Source organism: Notolepis coatsorum (genome assembly GCF_963971535.1).
Source record: "Notolepis coatsorum genome assembly, chromosome: 14".
NCBI classification, from domain to species: Eukaryota; Metazoa; Chordata; class Actinopteri; order Aulopiformes; family Paralepididae; genus Notolepis; species Notolepis coatsorum.
This window is the reverse complement of record NC_140178.1, coordinates 104945979-104963478: the sequence shown is the minus strand read 5'-3', so window position 1 is coordinate 104963478 and position 17500 is coordinate 104945979. Positions and strand designations below refer to the sequence as shown.

At 45.2% G+C, this 17500-nt stretch overlaps 1 protein-coding gene across 1 annotated transcript in view; it reads left to right on the top strand.

Annotated features, from left to right (window-relative positions):
- The window catches only part of LOC311240686 (alpha-1,6-mannosylglycoprotein 6-beta-N-acetylglucosaminyltransferase B-like), a gene marked incomplete at both ends in the record, with an annotated part of 501846 nt that overhangs the window by 207328 nt on the left and 277018 nt on the right, over positions 1-17500 (top strand). Inside the window, 2 exons of the mRNA XM_084329259.1 lie at positions 6463-6572; positions 15699-15843. Of these exons, the coding sequence (XP_084185385.1) occupies positions 6463-6572; positions 15699-15843 (255 nt within the window). The remainder of the gene's footprint in view (positions 1-6462; positions 6573-15698; positions 15844-17500) is intronic.

The window sequence follows — 17500 nt, the reverse complement described above, 5'->3', positions numbered from 1 at the left end:
ACCATCACCTCCATAGAGGAGGAGGATAGACACCATCACCTCCATAGAGGAGGAGGAGGAGAGAGACACCATCACCTCCATAGAGGAGGAGTCAGAGAGACACCATCACCTCCATAGAGGAGGAGGAGAGACACCATCACCTCCATAGAGGAGGAGGAGGAGTCAGAGAGACACCATCACCTCCATAGAGGAGGAGGAGGAGAGAGACACCATCACCTCCATAGAGGAGGAGGAGGAGAAACACCATCACCTCCATAGAGGAGGAGGAGGAGTCAGAGAGACACCATCACCTCCATAGAGGAGGAGTCAGAGAGACACCATCACCTCCATATAGGAGGAGGAGGAGTCAGAGAGACACCATCACCTCCTTAGAGGAGGAGTCAGAGAGACACCATCACCTCCATAGAGGAGGGGGAGTCAGAGAGACACCATCACCTCCATAGAGGAGGAGGAGTCAGAGAGACACCATCACCTCCATAGAGGAGGAGGAGGAGTCAGAGAGACACCATCACCTCCATAGAGGAGGAGGAGGAGAGAGACACCATCACCTCCATAGAGGAGGAGGAGGAGAGAGACACCATCACCTCCATAGAGGAGGAGGATAGACACCATCACCTCCATAGAGGAGGAGGAGAGACACCATCACCTCCATAGATGAGGAGGAGGAGAGAGACACCATCACCTCCATAGAGGAGGAGGAGGAGAGAGACACCATCACCTCCATAGAGGAGGAGGAGGAGAGACACCATCACCTCCATAGAGGAGGAGGAGGAGTCAGAGAGACACCATCACCTCCATAGAGGAGGAGGAGAGACACCATCACCTCCATAGAGGAGGAGGAGGAGATAGACACCATCACCTCCATTGAGGAGGAGGAGGAGAGAGACACCATCACCTCCATAGAGGAGGAGGAGGAGAGACACCATCACCTCCATAGAGGAGGAGGAGGAGTCAGAGAGACACCATCACCTCCATAGAGGAGGAGGAGAGACACCATCACCTCCATAGAGGAGGAGGAAGAGAGACACCATCACCTCCATAGAGGAGGAGGAGGAGAGAGACACCATCACCTCCATAGAGGAGGAGGAGGAGAGACACCATCACCTCCACCATGTGGTCTGGCTACTTGTTACACCAGAGACCGAACCCGAACCCTGCATCGCCGTCGGGTCATTTCCCCTGAGAGGCCTATGACACGTGGAGGTCCTTAGCGCCTCCGGGACATTAGTTATCCAAGACTACACTCACTTCTGGCTGCGCCACTTCCTCCCGTCAATATGCGCCGGTTTCCGACTCCATGCCCTGAGATTTCTATAATCTTATATTTCACGAATAACAGTTAGAATCGTTGGTAAACAAACATATCCATTGCGAGTGTCCCGGATACAATACCTGTCCTAAATTAATCAAATCAGCTGTATATGCTTGGCCTGGAAACCCCCCCCCCCCCCCCGGAAGTGATTTAGTTATAAATTAGGGTTCCAAGGTTCCAAGCTTGCTCAACATTAGCCGCCTGTTATAATCACCAGTGTAGCTCGAGCGCCCTCTACTCACACACGGCGCCATAGTGCAGAGAGTCCTAAGGGCTACAACTGTACTGTAGTTATACATGCATGTGTTTGTGGACATTCGCTGCGTGAATTGGGAATACTTTTCAGGTGTCAGAGCGGGTACTAAACACCAGGGCCTGGCGCGGGGAGGCTTGGCAGCAGGACGCTGGGTTGGAGGCCAAGTGCCTGTCACCAGGGAGGGCCGTTAGATATACTAGCAGGAATATTATCATAAAACTGCACCGACTACAACAAAGGGCGTATATCATGGCAGTTAGGGTACCTACGTATGTATACTTAACTGCACCTTTACTTACTCATAGTACTGTCAATTTTACATTCTTGATCTGCCAATTGTGTGCTATTTTTTTTTTACTGCTGTGAAGCACTTTGAGCTGCAATTCTTGTATGAAAGGTGCTATACAAATACAGTTTATTATTATTATATTATTTGGATTCTAAGTGTTTTATTGCCCATATTTATTGTAACGTAAAATATAACCGATAGGGCATACAGACCCATAATGAGCACTTCAAATTAGCCTATAGATATGCATTTAACTTACGCGATATTTTCCGGTTAGAAAATCATGGTTTCGGCGATCGACGCCTCCCCCTTTTGAACTAGGACGGCCACGCACAATTATCCTGATTACTGAAGTCTGGTTTGAATTAACGACATTCCCGAATCAGCCTTCGAGAAACCGAGATAGCCTGACATCAATCATCGGGTTAATTTAAGCTGGCTAATAGGACTTTTGATCGGCTTAGTTGAACCAGGTACGAGGAACAGGGCCCTGCTATTCTTCCCCGGGTCCACATAGAACAAAACAAAAGAGATTAATGGACACTTAAAAATAAAATGTGCCGTTAAGAAATACACAGTATACTTACTGTCAAATTACAGTCAAATCAAATACATTTACAGATTGCAACCTTTATTTAATGGTTAATATTTTGATAAAAGGTAATTTACTGTATTTTTATGGCATTTACATTTAGTAGAAAAACAAAAGTAATCTGCAAAATAATACAATGAATTTCCTGTGAAAAAACATTTATTTTTTACAGCGCATGCAACAATGTGCAGTCCTCATAATTACATTGCTAATGAGAGGTAGTTGAGTGTTCTTATCGCTGTGCGAAAGTATTGTACTGTAGCTGTTTTTAAAGTGGGCGGGTTTGCAGGAGAGGGTCTGAGAGGGTCTGAGAGAATCTGATATTATCTGAGAGGGTCTGAGAGGGTCTGAGAGGGTCTGAGAGGGTCTGAGAGGGTCTGAGATGATCTGAGAGGGTCTGATATTATCTGAGAGGGTCTGAGAGGATCTGATATTATCTGAGAGGGTCTGAGAGGGTCTGAGAGGGTCTGAGAGGGTCTGAGAGGATCTGAGGGGATCTGAGAGGGTCTGAGAGGGTCTGAGAAGATCTGAGAGGGTCTGAGAGGGTCTGAGATGATCTGAGAGGGTCTGAGAGGGTCTGATATTATCTGAGAGGGTCTGAGATGATCTGAGAGGGTCTGAGAGGGTCTGATATTATCTGAGAGGGTCTGAGAGGGTCTGAGATGATCTGAGAGGGTCTGAGAGGGTCTGAGAGGGTCTGAGAGGGTCTGATATTATCTGAGAGGGTCTGAGATGATCTGAGAGGGTCTGATATTATCTGAGAGGGTCTGAGATGATCTGAGATGATCTGAGAGGGTCTGAGAGGGTCTGAGAGGGTCTGAGAGGGTCTGAGAGCGTCTGAGAGGGTCTGATATTATCTGAGAGGGTCTGAGAGGGTCTGAGAAGATCTGAGAGGGTCTGAGATGATCTGAGAGGGTCTGAGAGGGTCTGAGAGGGTCTGAGAGGGTCTGAGATGATCTGAGATGATCTGAGAGGGTCTGATATTATCTGAGAGGGTCTGAGAGGGTCTGATATTATCTGAGAGGGTCTGAGAGGGTCTGAGAGGGTCTGATATTATCTGAGAGGGTCTGAGAGGGTCTGAGAGGGTCTGAGAGGGTCTGAGAGGGTCTGAGAAGATCTGAGAAGGTCTGAGGGGGTCTGAGAGGATCTGAGGGGATCTGAGAAGATCTGAGAGGGTCTGAGGGGGTCTGAGAGGATCTGAGGGGATCTGAGAAGATCTGAGAGGGTCTGAGAGGGTCTGAGAGGATCTGAGGAGATCTGAGAGGATCTGAGGGGGTCTGAGAGGGTCTCAGAAGATCTGAGAGGGTCTGAGGGGGTCTGAGAGGATCTGAGGGGGTCTGAGGGCGTCTGAGAGGGTCTGCGAGGGTCTGAGAAGATCTGAGAGGGTCTGAGAGGGACTGAGAAGATCTGAGAGGGTCTGAGAGGATCTGAGAAGATCTGAGAGGGTCTGAGAGGATCTGAGAAGATCTCAGAGGGTCTGAGGGAGTCTGAGAAGATCTGAGGGGGTCTGATGTCATCTATTTTGTCTGTTTTAAAATGCATTGAATGTTTATGGATTCAACTGAAGGTCAGGGCAGAGTCTGTGATCTCAGGAGATCTTGGAGACAATGTGCTGTGTTCGATGATGGATATGTAGAAACGGACAGGGAGATCTTTTAAAAATTGTTTTAAATACAGTACATTTACATTTAGTCATTTAGCTGACGCTTTTATCCAAAGCCACTTACAAGTTCTGTACGACAAGCCATCAGGAAGGGCACAACTCTATCAGCTGAGCAACAATGTTCATCAAAGTGTTGAGTGCTAGGTAGGTTAGTATATTAGGACAAGTGCATGACAGTATGGTTAGTTAGGGTTAGATTTTTTTTCTTTTTTTAATTCAGATAATGGTTGAAGAAGTGCGTGTGGGTAGTTCATTCCACCATTGTGGGGCAAGGACTGAGAATAGGCGGCTTCTCTTTGATGACCCTCCCGGAGCTTGGATAGGAGTAGGTCTGAAGCGGCCAGAATATGCAGAGCATAGGGGTCTTGAGGGTGTGTAGTTGGAGACCATTGACCGGAGGTAGGCGGGAGCGGTTCCCTTTGCCGCACGGTATGCCAGGTCGAGGGCCTTGAAGCGGATTCGTGCAGCAATGGGGAGCCAGTGCAGGTCCCTAAGAAGTGGGGTGACATGGGCCGACTTCGGTAGGTTTGAGATAAGGCGGGCCGCTGCGTTCTGAATGAGTTGAAGAGGCTTAGTGGCAGTGGCCGGGAGGCCAGCGAGCAGTGCGTTGCAGTAGTCGAGGCGGGAGATGACTGTTGATTGGACGAGGAGTTGGGTGGCTTCTTTTGTCAGGAAGGGGCGGATCCTTCTGACGTTGCTCATGAGGAATCGGCAGGTTCTGGTTGTCGCTGCGATGTGAGCAGAGAAGTTCAACTGGTCGTCGAGGACAACACCAAGGTTCTTGGCGGTCGGGGACGCGGTCACAGCTGCATTCTCGACTGTGATGGAAAGTTCGGTCAGGGCAGGGGGAGGATTTGTTGCAATTCTGGAGCAATTCTGTTTTGCTTAGGTTCAGTTTGAGGTGGTTGGTCGTCATCCAGGCGGAGATGTCGGACAGACAGGCGGAGATCCGCTCAGAGACGTGGATATCTAAGGGAGGGAAGGAGAGGAAGAGTTGAGTATCGTCGGCATAACAATGGTAGGAGAAGCCATGAGACGTGATAATGTTACCCAGTGATTTAGTGTAGAGGGAGAAGAGAAGGGGTCCTAAAACCGAGCCCTGGGGGACACCCGTCCGTCCAGTAGGAAGTTACCGTGATATGCAGGAATGGCCTTCCTATCCAACATCTCTCTCTCTCTCTCCTCTCTCTCTCTCTCTCTCTCTCTCTCTCTCTCTCTCTCTCTCTCTCTCTCTCCTCTCTCTCTCTCTCTCTCTCTTCTCCTCTCTCTCTCTCTCTCTCTCTCTCTCTCAGCTTCTAAGTCACAGTGATCCATGTTAGCTAACAGCCTAATTGTCCTTATTCCTCCCAGAGTCCTCACTTTTATCTCCACAAATAAATTGTGTCAGTGTTTTTTAACAGCCTTTCTATTTCACGCTTCATCCAGGTTCCACGCAATTAGCATTCCCAAGCTCCTTGAGCTCAAGCTCATTTTGTGCCAGCGGATGGAGGGAGGGGGGAGGGGGAAGCTCCTTGAGCTCAAGCTCATTTTGTGCCAGCGGATGGAGGGAGGGGGAGGGGGGAGAGGGATGGAGGGAGAGAGAGGGATGGAGGGAGGGATGGAAGGAGGAGGGGAGGGAGGGAGGGAGAGGGATGGAGGGAGGGAGGAAGGGAGGAGGGGAGGGAGAGAGGGATGGATGGAGGGATGGAGGGAGGAGGGGAGGGAGGGATAGGGAGGGAGGAGGGGACGGAGGAAGGGAGGGATGGAGGGAGGAAGGAGGGGAGATATGGAGGGAGGGAGAGGGAGGGATGGAGAGGGATGGATAGAGGGAGGGAGGGAGGGAGAGGGATGGATGGAGGGAGGGAGGGAGGGAGGGAGGGAGGGAGGGAGGGAGAGGGATGGAGGGAGAAGGGAGCAGGGAGCAGGAAGCGCTCCCCTTTATCTTTTGTTTTGTACAAACCTGTTTTGTCTGAAAACTTTCTGTGATGTTTTTGGGAGTTTGAAACAGACTAGATTAAAAAGTCAACAGAATATGTATAATCATCCCTTCATTAATTATGGATGTACCCCTTCCTGCGTGTGTGTGTGTGTGTGTGTGTGTGGTGTGTGTGTGTGTGTGTGTGTGTGTGTGTGTGTGTGTGTGTGTGTGTGTGTGTGTGTGTGTGTGTGTGTGTGTGTGTGTGTGTGTGTGTGTGTGTGGTGTGTGTGTGTGTGTGTGTGTGTGTGTGTGTGTGTGTGTGTGTGTGTGTGTGTGTGTGTGTGTGTGTGTGTGTGTGTGTGTGTGTGTGTGTGTGTGTGTGTGTGTGTGTGTGTGTGTGTGTGTGTGTGTGTGTGTGTGTGTGTGTGTGTGTGTGTGTGTGTGTGTGTGCAGGATCCAGCCCATGGGCCTGGTGGAGAGGATTCAGGCCATAGCGCAGAACATGTCCGACATGGCCGTCAGGGTGGAGCAGCTCCTGCAGAGGAGCCTGGCCAGCAGCAGAGGTAGGGGTGTTGGTCCTGGGGGGTCCGGGGGCCCTCGGGTGGGGGGGTGAGGTGTTTGTCCGGGGGTCCAGGTGTCCTGGGGTGCGGGGGTGGGAGTGGGGGAGGACATGTCTTTTGTCTTGTGTGGTGTCTGTGATAATGTAATTTGTTTTTATTTTTAGGTTCTGTATATTATTTATTTTTTGTTTTGTTTGTTATTTTTACTGTCATTCTATTGTCATTATTGCTATTATTATTATTATTATTATTATTATTATTATTATATTATTATTATTATTATTATTATTATTTTATTATTATTATTTATTATTATTATTATTATTATTATTATTATTATTATTATTGTCTGGTGATGTTCTGTTTATTATTATTATTATTATTATTATTATTATTATTATTATTATTATATTATTATTATTATTATTATTATTATTATTATTATTATTATTATTATTATTATTATTATTATTGTATTATGTGCTGTCATGTTTTGTTTTATATTCTATGTAAAAAAAGAGAAAGATTTTTTTATTTTTTTATTAAAGGAAAAGCACATGATATAACGCATGGCGCGCACCGATACGCCTTTATTTAGTCCGGGTATTGATTGACAGAGTTGTGGCTCCATTCATTCTTCTTTTTATTGGAATTGTTCCACTCCACCCAGTGACACCTGATTCTGGATGTGTGTAGGTTAAAGTAATGTCACATCTTACCTATGCAATGGTATAGGTTAACATGGTGATATCACACCACTTTTACATGTTTTTATGTGTCTATGTTATGTACTATGGGATGTGTTGTGATGTCATGTATGACAGTGCTTCTGTTTATTTATATATTGTCATAGTCAAATCAATCAATCAACTATGTTTGCTCTTATATGGTTTTATGAAATGCACACACACACACACACGCACACGCACACACACACACAGGCACACACACACGCACACGCACACACACAGGCACACACACATGCTATTTTATTTAGGCAGCTCAATTACTATGTACAATGACGGCCTGGTGAGAGGACAAAATTACCCCTCGAAGGGTAACAGGGAAAGGGGACAAAACGAATTAATTAAATAGAAAAGAGACTAGATGATACATACAGTACATCACAGAGGTAAGGCGAATAATTAAAACACAGATCAAACAAACAACCAAATAAAATTACAATTATGTAATACATGAAGCAGAACAGAGACAAATTGCAGTTAATAGGCTGGCTGCGCTGTGTTTAAACAACTCTGAGATAGAGTCTTTAGAAGTAGTGAGGGGGATCGATTTGTCCATTTTCAAAGTATTTTGCATGTCGTTCCAACTGCTGGAGCAGCACATTGGAAGGAAGATTGACTGAAGGAAGTGTTAACACAGGGAACATCTAGCGAGATATAGTGAGCAGCTCTGGTGTCATAGAGATATGGTGAGCAGCTCTGGTGTTATAGAGATATGGTGAGCAGCTCTGGTGTTATAGAGATATGGTGAGCAGCTCTGGTGTTATAGAGATATGGTGAGCAGCTCGGTGTTATAGAGATATGGTGAGCAGCTCTGGTGTTATAGAGATATGGTGAGCAGCTCTGGTGTTATAGAGATATGGTGAGCAGCTCTGGTGTTATAGAGATATGGTGAGCAGCTCCGGTGTTATAGAGATATGGTGAGCAGCTCTGGTGTTATAGAGATATAGTGAGAAGCTCTGGTGTTATAGAGATATAGTGAGCAGCTCTGGTGTTATAGAGATATGGTGAGCAGCTCTGGTGTTATAGAGATATGGTGAGCAGCTCTGGTGTTATAGAGATATGGTGAGCAGCTCTGATGTTACAGGGAGTAGATGACAATTTTAACAGGTGTATCAAATAAGGAGGCGTCAGACCCTATATCACTCGTACACCTTGGGTGCATTTATAAATCGTCACTGCGACCACCGTGAGTGCAATCCCTCTGGTGTTTTGCATGTTATGTTAGTCGGAGCATTATATTGAAATATAAAAACTACACTATCCAGCTCAAGCCAGCACCTGTCAATATGACTTGTGGATTAACTTTAAAATGTTTCTTATTTTTCGGGATTATCTGCCACAAACCTGAATGTTATTGGCATACATTTGAACGCAGTTCGTTTCTCTACCTTTCTGTGAACGTCTAACAATCTGATGAAAAATGGTGGATAAATGTACATAATAAAAAAGTAACTGTAGTTAGAGTCTATTTCATTCACGGTTTGTGAATCACACCTGGTCAGGGCCGCCTGGGAGAAATGCGAGGCCCTGTGCGAGATAAGCAAAGATGACCCCTAAAGGATATTCAACTTTTAATGAAAGAACAAAACAGAAGGAAAAGATAACTTCACAAAGGCAACATGAATATACATAGATCCAAAAGGACAAAGATCAACACTTAAATCCAAAGAGAAGAGGGTCTATACCAGAGAAAACAAAGCAGCAAGGAGCCAATGGCCGACAGCTAAAGGCTAGCCAGGTAGGCTACTGACACCAGGCCACACACAGCTTTGGCCAACGGCCCAACGCTACCCAAGCTACACAAACGACCAAGACAATGAATTCACACACAGCACATGTCGTATCTCCAAATGTTGTGAAGTAACATATGTTTTGCCTGGAAAAAAACATCGTTATTAACAAAACATTCGGGAGGGGAAGGAAGGAAGAGTGGGGTAATGTCATGACATTTTCATTAATCTTACCTGCACCAAGGAACGCAGGGCGAAAGGCCGCAACACAGGTCTCCACGTTGACGAAAGGCCTCTCGCTGGCGGGACAAAAATAAGCTATGGCCAGAGCCTTGTCATGGTGCAGGCCCGACTACATCTTCTGTCAAAGATGATGTCGTAGTCAGAGTGCCAGAACCCCCTGCTATTCTCACGGCTAATGTCAATGGTCGTAGCACAAGCTAACAGCTAACTCAAGGCTAACTGATAGCATCAAACGAACGTTCCCAGCCGAGCGCAGCCGGCAGCTAACGTCGTAGCTAAACAGCTAACTGGCTAACAGTTAGCTCAACCTGGCTATCGCTAACCATTAGCTAACGCAGAAGCAAGCTATGCGGCTACCACTGAAAAACTGTACAATGTGATAAAAGCAATACAGGTGCTGACACCAGGCCACACACCGTTAGCTACTAGTAGTACTACAACAGCTAGTCGGCCAGTTTGGCTCCAGAGAGAGAGAGAGAGAGAGAGAGAGAGAGAGAGAGATGTCCACGGCGGGAATAGAATAGAGTTAATAGAATAGGTTAAAAACTCACCAAACGTCCAAGAGGATGGAGACAACCGCGTGGAGTTGACGAAGTTCATCTGCCAAACGACCATCCTCTTCATCTTGGCTGCATGCGCTGTCTCTAGGTTAGCTAACGCTAGTTAGCCTTTAGCTAAGCTAGCTACTAGCCGACATCATCATGGCTATATCCCGACTGCACCATGACAAGGCTCCGGCCATTTGTCCCGCCAGCGAGAGGCCTTTCGTCAATGTTCCTTGGTGACCGACCGACTGATAATGACCGACCTCTTCGTCTTGGCTGGCATAACTAAGCATAATAGTCAAAAGCTGCACGTGCGAAATAGTCAAACGCAGCTGACGCACGCCGGCGTACTACACATGATGTAAGTAACCACTCCCTTCGTTGAAACCAATAGTATGTCTGCTGCAGCAGAGCCCCAGAGCTCCAATAGTGAGTATGTCTGCAGACCCAGGAACAAGTCAGACACATTCTACAAACGTGTCTAATGTGAAATATATAAGCATATAAGCTAAACTAGATTTTAGGTCTGTGATGAAAAAGGGCCTCGCGGGAAGGGGGGCCTCAAAAAAAAAAAAAAAAAAAAAAAATTATTTTGCGAGGCCCCCCTTCCCGCGAGGCCCTGTGCGACCGCACTGCTCGCACACCCCCTGAGGCGGCCCTGCACCTGGTGATACTAAATCCAGATTGAACTCTGCCATTGGAAAGGGGAGATTTGGCCCGATCCATAGATGTGCGACTTGGCTATAATAAGGTCATTTATAGGCCTGATATTCTATATTCTATAATAATATTTCAGATAGCATGTGTCTGGATGGCAGAATTCAGTACTGTATCTACAAAACACTCTGTTTAATCATCTTCCCTTTATTCATTTGCTTAGACTTTTTGTACACGTGATCTCAAGAAGGTGCTGAATGAGCTCATTGGTTTTTCATGTCTGTTCAATTTTATCATGGTGTTATTCACCGTCAAAGATGAAAAAAGAAAAGAAAAAAAAAGAAAATTGATAGTCTCCTTCGGTTCATTACAATTTACTCAAACCTAGTAACAGACACAATATTTCACTGGATATACATTCCCTGAGATCCATAGGTGTCCCCAGATACCAGGGACATGCAAATAGCCCTTATAGAAGTGGAGCAATCTTCCATTTACTTAGGTGTGTATTTTTAGGCGGATTCTCAGAAAATAGGGCTCGGGCTCAAGGGGTTAATCGAAATTAACGAGATAGATAGATAGAGAGAAGTCCTAGCCCTATTTATTATTTTATTTTACGTCATTATTATCTTTTTCTTTTCACAGCAAATTATCTTTGTAAACTATGAACTATTCATTCAATAAAAATAATTCTCTCATATGTAAGCACTATTCAAGAATGCTGCCATCCTTGTGAAATGCTTGCTTCCCATACCATCGCACGGCACATTTGATGGATTCAGCCTTGTCTGCCTCATCCATGAAAGTTTTCTCATAACTTCTAATAACTTCTCATAACTTTCTAATAACTTCTGTGCTCTTATTGCTTGATCTCAGTGCAGCCTTTGACACTATCGATCATTCGATTCTTCTAGGTCGGCTTGAGAATCATGTTGGCATTCGGGGTCATGCACTTGCTTGGTTTAAATCTTATTTAACTGATAGAACACACTGCATGGTCTATAATGATTTAACATCTGAGACCCTCCCAGTGCAATGCAGGGTCCCACAAGGCTCTGTCCTGGGCCCTTTGCTATTTTCGATTTACATGCCACCCCTCGGCAATATCATATGCAAATTTGGCATAAACTAAATTTTTTACGCTGATGACACCCAATTATATATACCTATTAAGCCAAATGATTCCTCCCAATTACAAAATCTTGAGGCTTGCCTGCTTGCCGTCAAAAAGTGGATGTCGCAAAACTGTCCACTCCTTAATGCAGATAAAACTGAGATGTTAATTGTTGGCCCCCCAAACCACAGAGGCCTGTTTCAGGACATCTCCCTCAACTTTGATACTTGTCATGTATCCCAGAGCTCCACCATAAAAAACCTCTGAGTAAGAAATTTCACCAAAATTGCCTTCTTCCATCTTCGTAATATCGCAAAAATTCTCCCCGTTTTAACTCTGGCTGATGCTGAAACCCTAATTCATGCTTTTGTCTCATCACGTCTAGACTACTGTAATGCACTTTTTTCAGGCCTACCTAATTCAAGCATCAAAAATCTTCAACTCGTGCAAAATGCGGCTGCACGGATACTAACTAAAACTAGAAAATGTTATCACATCACACCAGTTTTGTCCGCCCTACACTGGCTACCTATTCAAGCCCGATCTGACTTTAAAGTGCTACTCCTCACCTACAACATTTTAAATGGGCTTGCACCGCTCTATCTATCCGATCTCATCTCTCGAGACTCGCCCGCTCGTGCTCTGCGCTCACAAAATGCGGGGCTTCTATCGATTCCTAGGGTTAAAAAGAAATCCGCCGGCCACAGAGCCTTTGTCTACCGCGCTCCCTACCTGTGGAACAAATTACCTGCCGTCGTCAGGGGCGCCTGCTCTGTCGAAGCTTTTAAATCCCTGCTTAAGACCCATCTTTTCTCTCTCTCCTTCAACCTACCCTGATCTCACCCCCTCTTATTGCTAGGTTTTAGTGAGTTTTTCCTTACCTTCGCGTGGGGTATGTCTGGGAGTGTTGCATTTATTTATTTTGCATTTATTTTAAAATGTTTGGACCTTATGGTGTTCTTGTTTTGTTCTTGACTTATTGTGATGTTTCTTCTTGACTTGTTTAAAGAAGACGTGTACGGCCCATGGGGACATTAACGTGTGTTGTCAGGCCTTACAAATACATTTGATTTGATTTGATTCATGTTTGGTCTCAAAATAGCATTTAACACTCGATGTTCAACAATCAAGACACTGTTTCTTAGATAGCGGCCTGTCATTGTCCACTGAGCCTCAACCTTTACTTTACCTCTCTTAGCTAGCAGGCCTGCCATATCCGGCAGCATTATTCCCCACACACTTGCTGCTACTCTGCCTCTAATTGGCTGATATATTTTCATTTGATCAATCAAACTACCAAAACATTTCCTCTCTTACACACTTGCTAGTGTGCCATTGCTTACGCTGTCGTGTGCCCAAGGTTGCTGACCCCTGATTGATTGATTGATTGATTGAAAACTTTATTAACAGATTGCAGAATGGGTATATTACAGTACAGCTCAATACATACAATTGTTAAGGGGATGCAGACCAGAGAAAGACTTTCGTCTTGTTTACATCAGGGTCCCCCTAATATATGGTATACAGTATTATTGTACATGCTATCATACATTGTTGTATGGGTAGACTGATGGTTGAAGTCGGTAGTTATGATTACAGTGTAGGCAGTGAAGGCAGTAAATTGAGTATCTAGGCAACAGTTCAGAGTTTGTACAGTTTGTGCAACAGAGCCAATGGAGTTCAGAGTCTATACGGTATGGGGGTGGGGCTGTCATGAGAATACTATGAACAGTAGGCTACTGTCTAGTTTGGATCCAGAATAAAGGTTGAATAAACCGTTTAGCTTGCACTTTCCAGGTTGATCCTGTAATGCTATCACATGATGTAATGTATGCCATACGCAGGTTCCTCTCCAGCTAATGGGATCTGGCGGCGTCAGCTCTGTTCTATTAGCCTTCCTCTTTCAATTTCCCCCGCGACAGACACTTGAATATCAAATGAATTCATTGAGCTCGATTCGTTTTGTTTCACGGGCGGAGTATAATTGAAAGCGCTGACTTTGCCCATTGTAAATTAGGGGGTGAAAAAAGTGATGTTTGTTATTCGCTAGCAGGATGACGTCTCGGCGGCTACGTTTTGACACGGGCAAGGCTGTGCGGTGGCGCCTCCACAGAGCAAGCGATGTCGTTATTATGGTAATCAGACAGAATGGCTGGTAATTCCTCGTCTGTGATTGTGCTCAGCAAGGCTTAGCGGCACGCTGGTGCAAGAACGCCTGCTCCTTTTAATTAGGCAGGCGACCGCTGGCCACCGATGGGATGGAGGGAAAGAAAGGAGAAAAAGAGATGGACGGGTGGGACACAAGGGAGGGAGGGAGGGAGAGAGGAAGGGAGTGAGAGGAAAGAGAAGGCAGGCAGGGCGGGAGACCGGGGATAGAGAGAGAGAGAGAGAGAGAGAGAGAGAGAGAGAGAGAGAGAGAGAGAGAGAGAGAGAGAGAGAGAGAGAGAGATGAGAGGAGAGAGAGAGAGTCGAGAGAGAGAGAGAGATAGAGAGAGAGAGTGAGGAGAGATCGAGAGAGGAAGAGAGAGAGTGAGAGAGAGAGAGAGAGCGGGGGGGGGGGAAGAGGATCATCTATAATGATTTTTTTATCAATCAATCAACCCACACAGGGTGATCCGTCCAGAGCTCTAGCCGGGGGTGGTGTCATCATTCAGGGGGGGGGGGGGGCAACGCTTGGAGCGGAGGCTGTTAACCGAGCCCTGGAGGCCTGCCTAACACCGCTCTGCTCATCTCTAAGGCAGTGGGAGTTCACAGATACTGTCAAACATGAACAGGGCCTTCATTACCCGGGGGGGGGGGGGGAGCGCTTTAAAGACCTTGTATCCCTCCAGTATTAACTCATGTTTGGTCCCGTGACCTATCGGCGAATCCAGTCAAATGGGGTGTTTCCTCTTGCATACTAATCGTATCGATTAGCCTTTTTCTACAGTGAAATATCTTAACGCTAACGTCGAGTCGAGGATAATGTCACAGCAGGGAGGTCGAACAGTGTTAATCTGTGCTAGAATCTACAGTGTGCAGGAATTAGTCCTAATGATCCCATTTATTGTCAATTTGTTTTACGATAGTTTATTCACTTATTCGGATCACCATTCATCACCCATGTAACAACTATTGTTCCTGGGTTCCAGAATGTATTGTATATTATGTGGTATATAGGCTATTGTTGTGTGTTTGCCCACTCACTTTATTATTCCATATACATTATGCATTGTATTTTGTGTTTACAGATACACCCGTATCTAATGCATTTTTTATTTGAGTGAAAGGCACGAGAGAAACTGTGGGTACCGGCTATATAAACTGTAGGTACAGGTATATAAACTGTAGGTACAGGTATATAAACTGTGGGTACAGGTATATAAACTGTGGGTACAGGTATTATAAACTGTAGGTACAGGTATATATAACTGTGGGTACAGGTATATAAACTGTAGGTACAGGTATATAAACTGTGGGTACAGGTATATAAACTGTAGGTACAGGTATATAAACTGTGGGTACAGGTATATAAACTGTAGGTACAGGTATATAAACTGTGGGTACAGGTATAAACTAGAACTGTACAGGTATATAAACTGTGGGTACAGGTATATAAACTGTGGTTTTAATTTATTCTCTCAGGTGGGTAAATGTCACTTAAGCAAATAATTAGTTTAATTTATATGACTGTTCATTGCATTATTGTAATCTATTTTTAGTTTAAATGCAATTAATTTGTATTATTATTTTGTGATACTGTGATTGTTGCCATATATATATATATATATATATATTATATATATATATATATTTATATTATATATATATAATATATATATATATACTATTATATATATATATATATATTGATTACAGTACATTGTTCTAAGCCAGATCAGTTGGCAGTCACACCCAGAGAATAAAGTAAAGCCTCTGAAGACCAGCCAACTACTCACATTCCATTGTTGTTTCATTTTTCACGTTATTCTTCAGAATAAAAGACTTTTCTTAAAATATATTCATCCTGAATCCGCTTTGATTTGTGGATGCGGTTGTATCTAGTGTTTGTGTTCAGGTTTCTAACTTTGCTCTATCTGTTATCCTTCCTGCAGCTCGGGATGGAACGGCAGGACAATGTGAGATCCCCAAAAATTCCCGTTACCCAGACTGCCCCGGCAAGGTGGATGTAAGTTCCCCCGTCGCATTAAATGAACGTGCCAACATTATGGGGAAATGCGCTAAACCGTCTTCTCCAGAGTCGGACGAGAAGAAACATTTCCTCTCTGCGGGAAGCTCGCAGCCGGAGAGCTTTCTACTGAACGCAAAGAGAGGAAATTGGTATCGATCTTCTCGTCTGACTCTGGAGAAGACCCATTTCCAGACGGTCTGTAGTGTGGTAGTGAAAGGGTTAACCTTATGTAGTGTGATAGTGAAAGGTAAACCTTCTGTAGTGTGGTAGTGAAAGGTTAACCTTCTGTAGTGTGGTAGTGAAAGGGTTAAAGCCAGCTGTCACAGATGGGAGTCCAAAACTTGGCATGGTACCCGTCTGGGTGGCGTCTATTCGAATACCAACCGGTTCATGCTTCCGCGTTCGCGTTTTGCGCTCTGATTGGCCACTGATGTTTCTGGTCGCACCAATCGTGTGACGGCAAGTTCTTTCGCCGGTTAAGCTTAGGCACTCTTTCGAAGTTGGTTAAGGTTAGAGTTTGTCTTAGAGCAGGGTGATAGAACGCCAGCCCTGATTCCAAACTCTAACCTTAACCAACTTCGAAAGAGTCGCCTAAGCTTAACCAGTGATAAACTAGGCGTTAGGTAGTTTGCTGCTGGTCGAGGCGGAAATGGGCGCATCACGCGATTGGGCACACATGTCACATGACCAGCAACGTCAGTGGCCAATCAGATCGCACCAGAAACGGCAGTGGCCAATCAGATTCGCAAAACGCGAACGCGGAAGCATGAACCGGTTGGTATTCAAATAGACACGTCCGGGTGGCGTCTATGTCTTCTACAGCGCTGTTCGGTTTCCGGGTTCCTCTGATTGGCCGCTGAAGCACGCCCCCCCGAGTGACGCGCGAACAGCCAGCCTTCACTGAGCGCGAACAGCCAGCCTTCACCGAGCGCTCTAGTTCTAACCAACTTGATGGAGATCAACCCCGAGGTTGGAAAATCACTTAGATTTCGTAAATATTTCATCCATTATTGAAATAGTGTCTTGATCTAGCACAGAATAGAAGAGCCACCAGTCATGCTGTTGGTTTTATGATAAACAATGACTTCATAACTTACCTGCTAATGATAACGTTAACTAATCAAAATAATAAAGACACTTTCGCCGCCATGAGCCCATGACTGCGTATCAAACCCACCTTGTTGAGCATCTGCAACGACATAAACACACGGAGATGAGCAATGATTGTTTCTGAATCGTTAACCGTATGAGAAACGGGTAAATATTTACGAAATCTAAGTGATTTTCCACCCTCTGGGTTGATCTCCATCGAGTTGGTTAGAACTAGAGCGCTCAGTGAAGGCTGGCTGTTCGCGCGTCACTCGGGGGGCGTGCTTCAGCGGCCAATCAGAGGTACCCGGAAACCGAACAGCGTTGTAGAAGGCATAGACGCGTCCGGGTGTCCCTCTCTGTCCGCCATGACTCACATGGCTCCGGGTTCCAGCCAACCAAATGCTCCGGGTTCGGCTCAAAACTACAGTGGTGGAAAGCAACTAAATACTTTTACTCAAGTACTGTACTTAAGTAAAAATGTTAGCTACTTGTACTTTATGTGAGTATTTTAATTTTAGGGAACTTTTTACTTTGACTCCACTACATTATCTGAACCCATTGTTGACAGAATCCGGCTATAGGGTGAACAATAATGTGGTCAAGAGGCATGGTTTTCTATCTTGAGCCTTAACT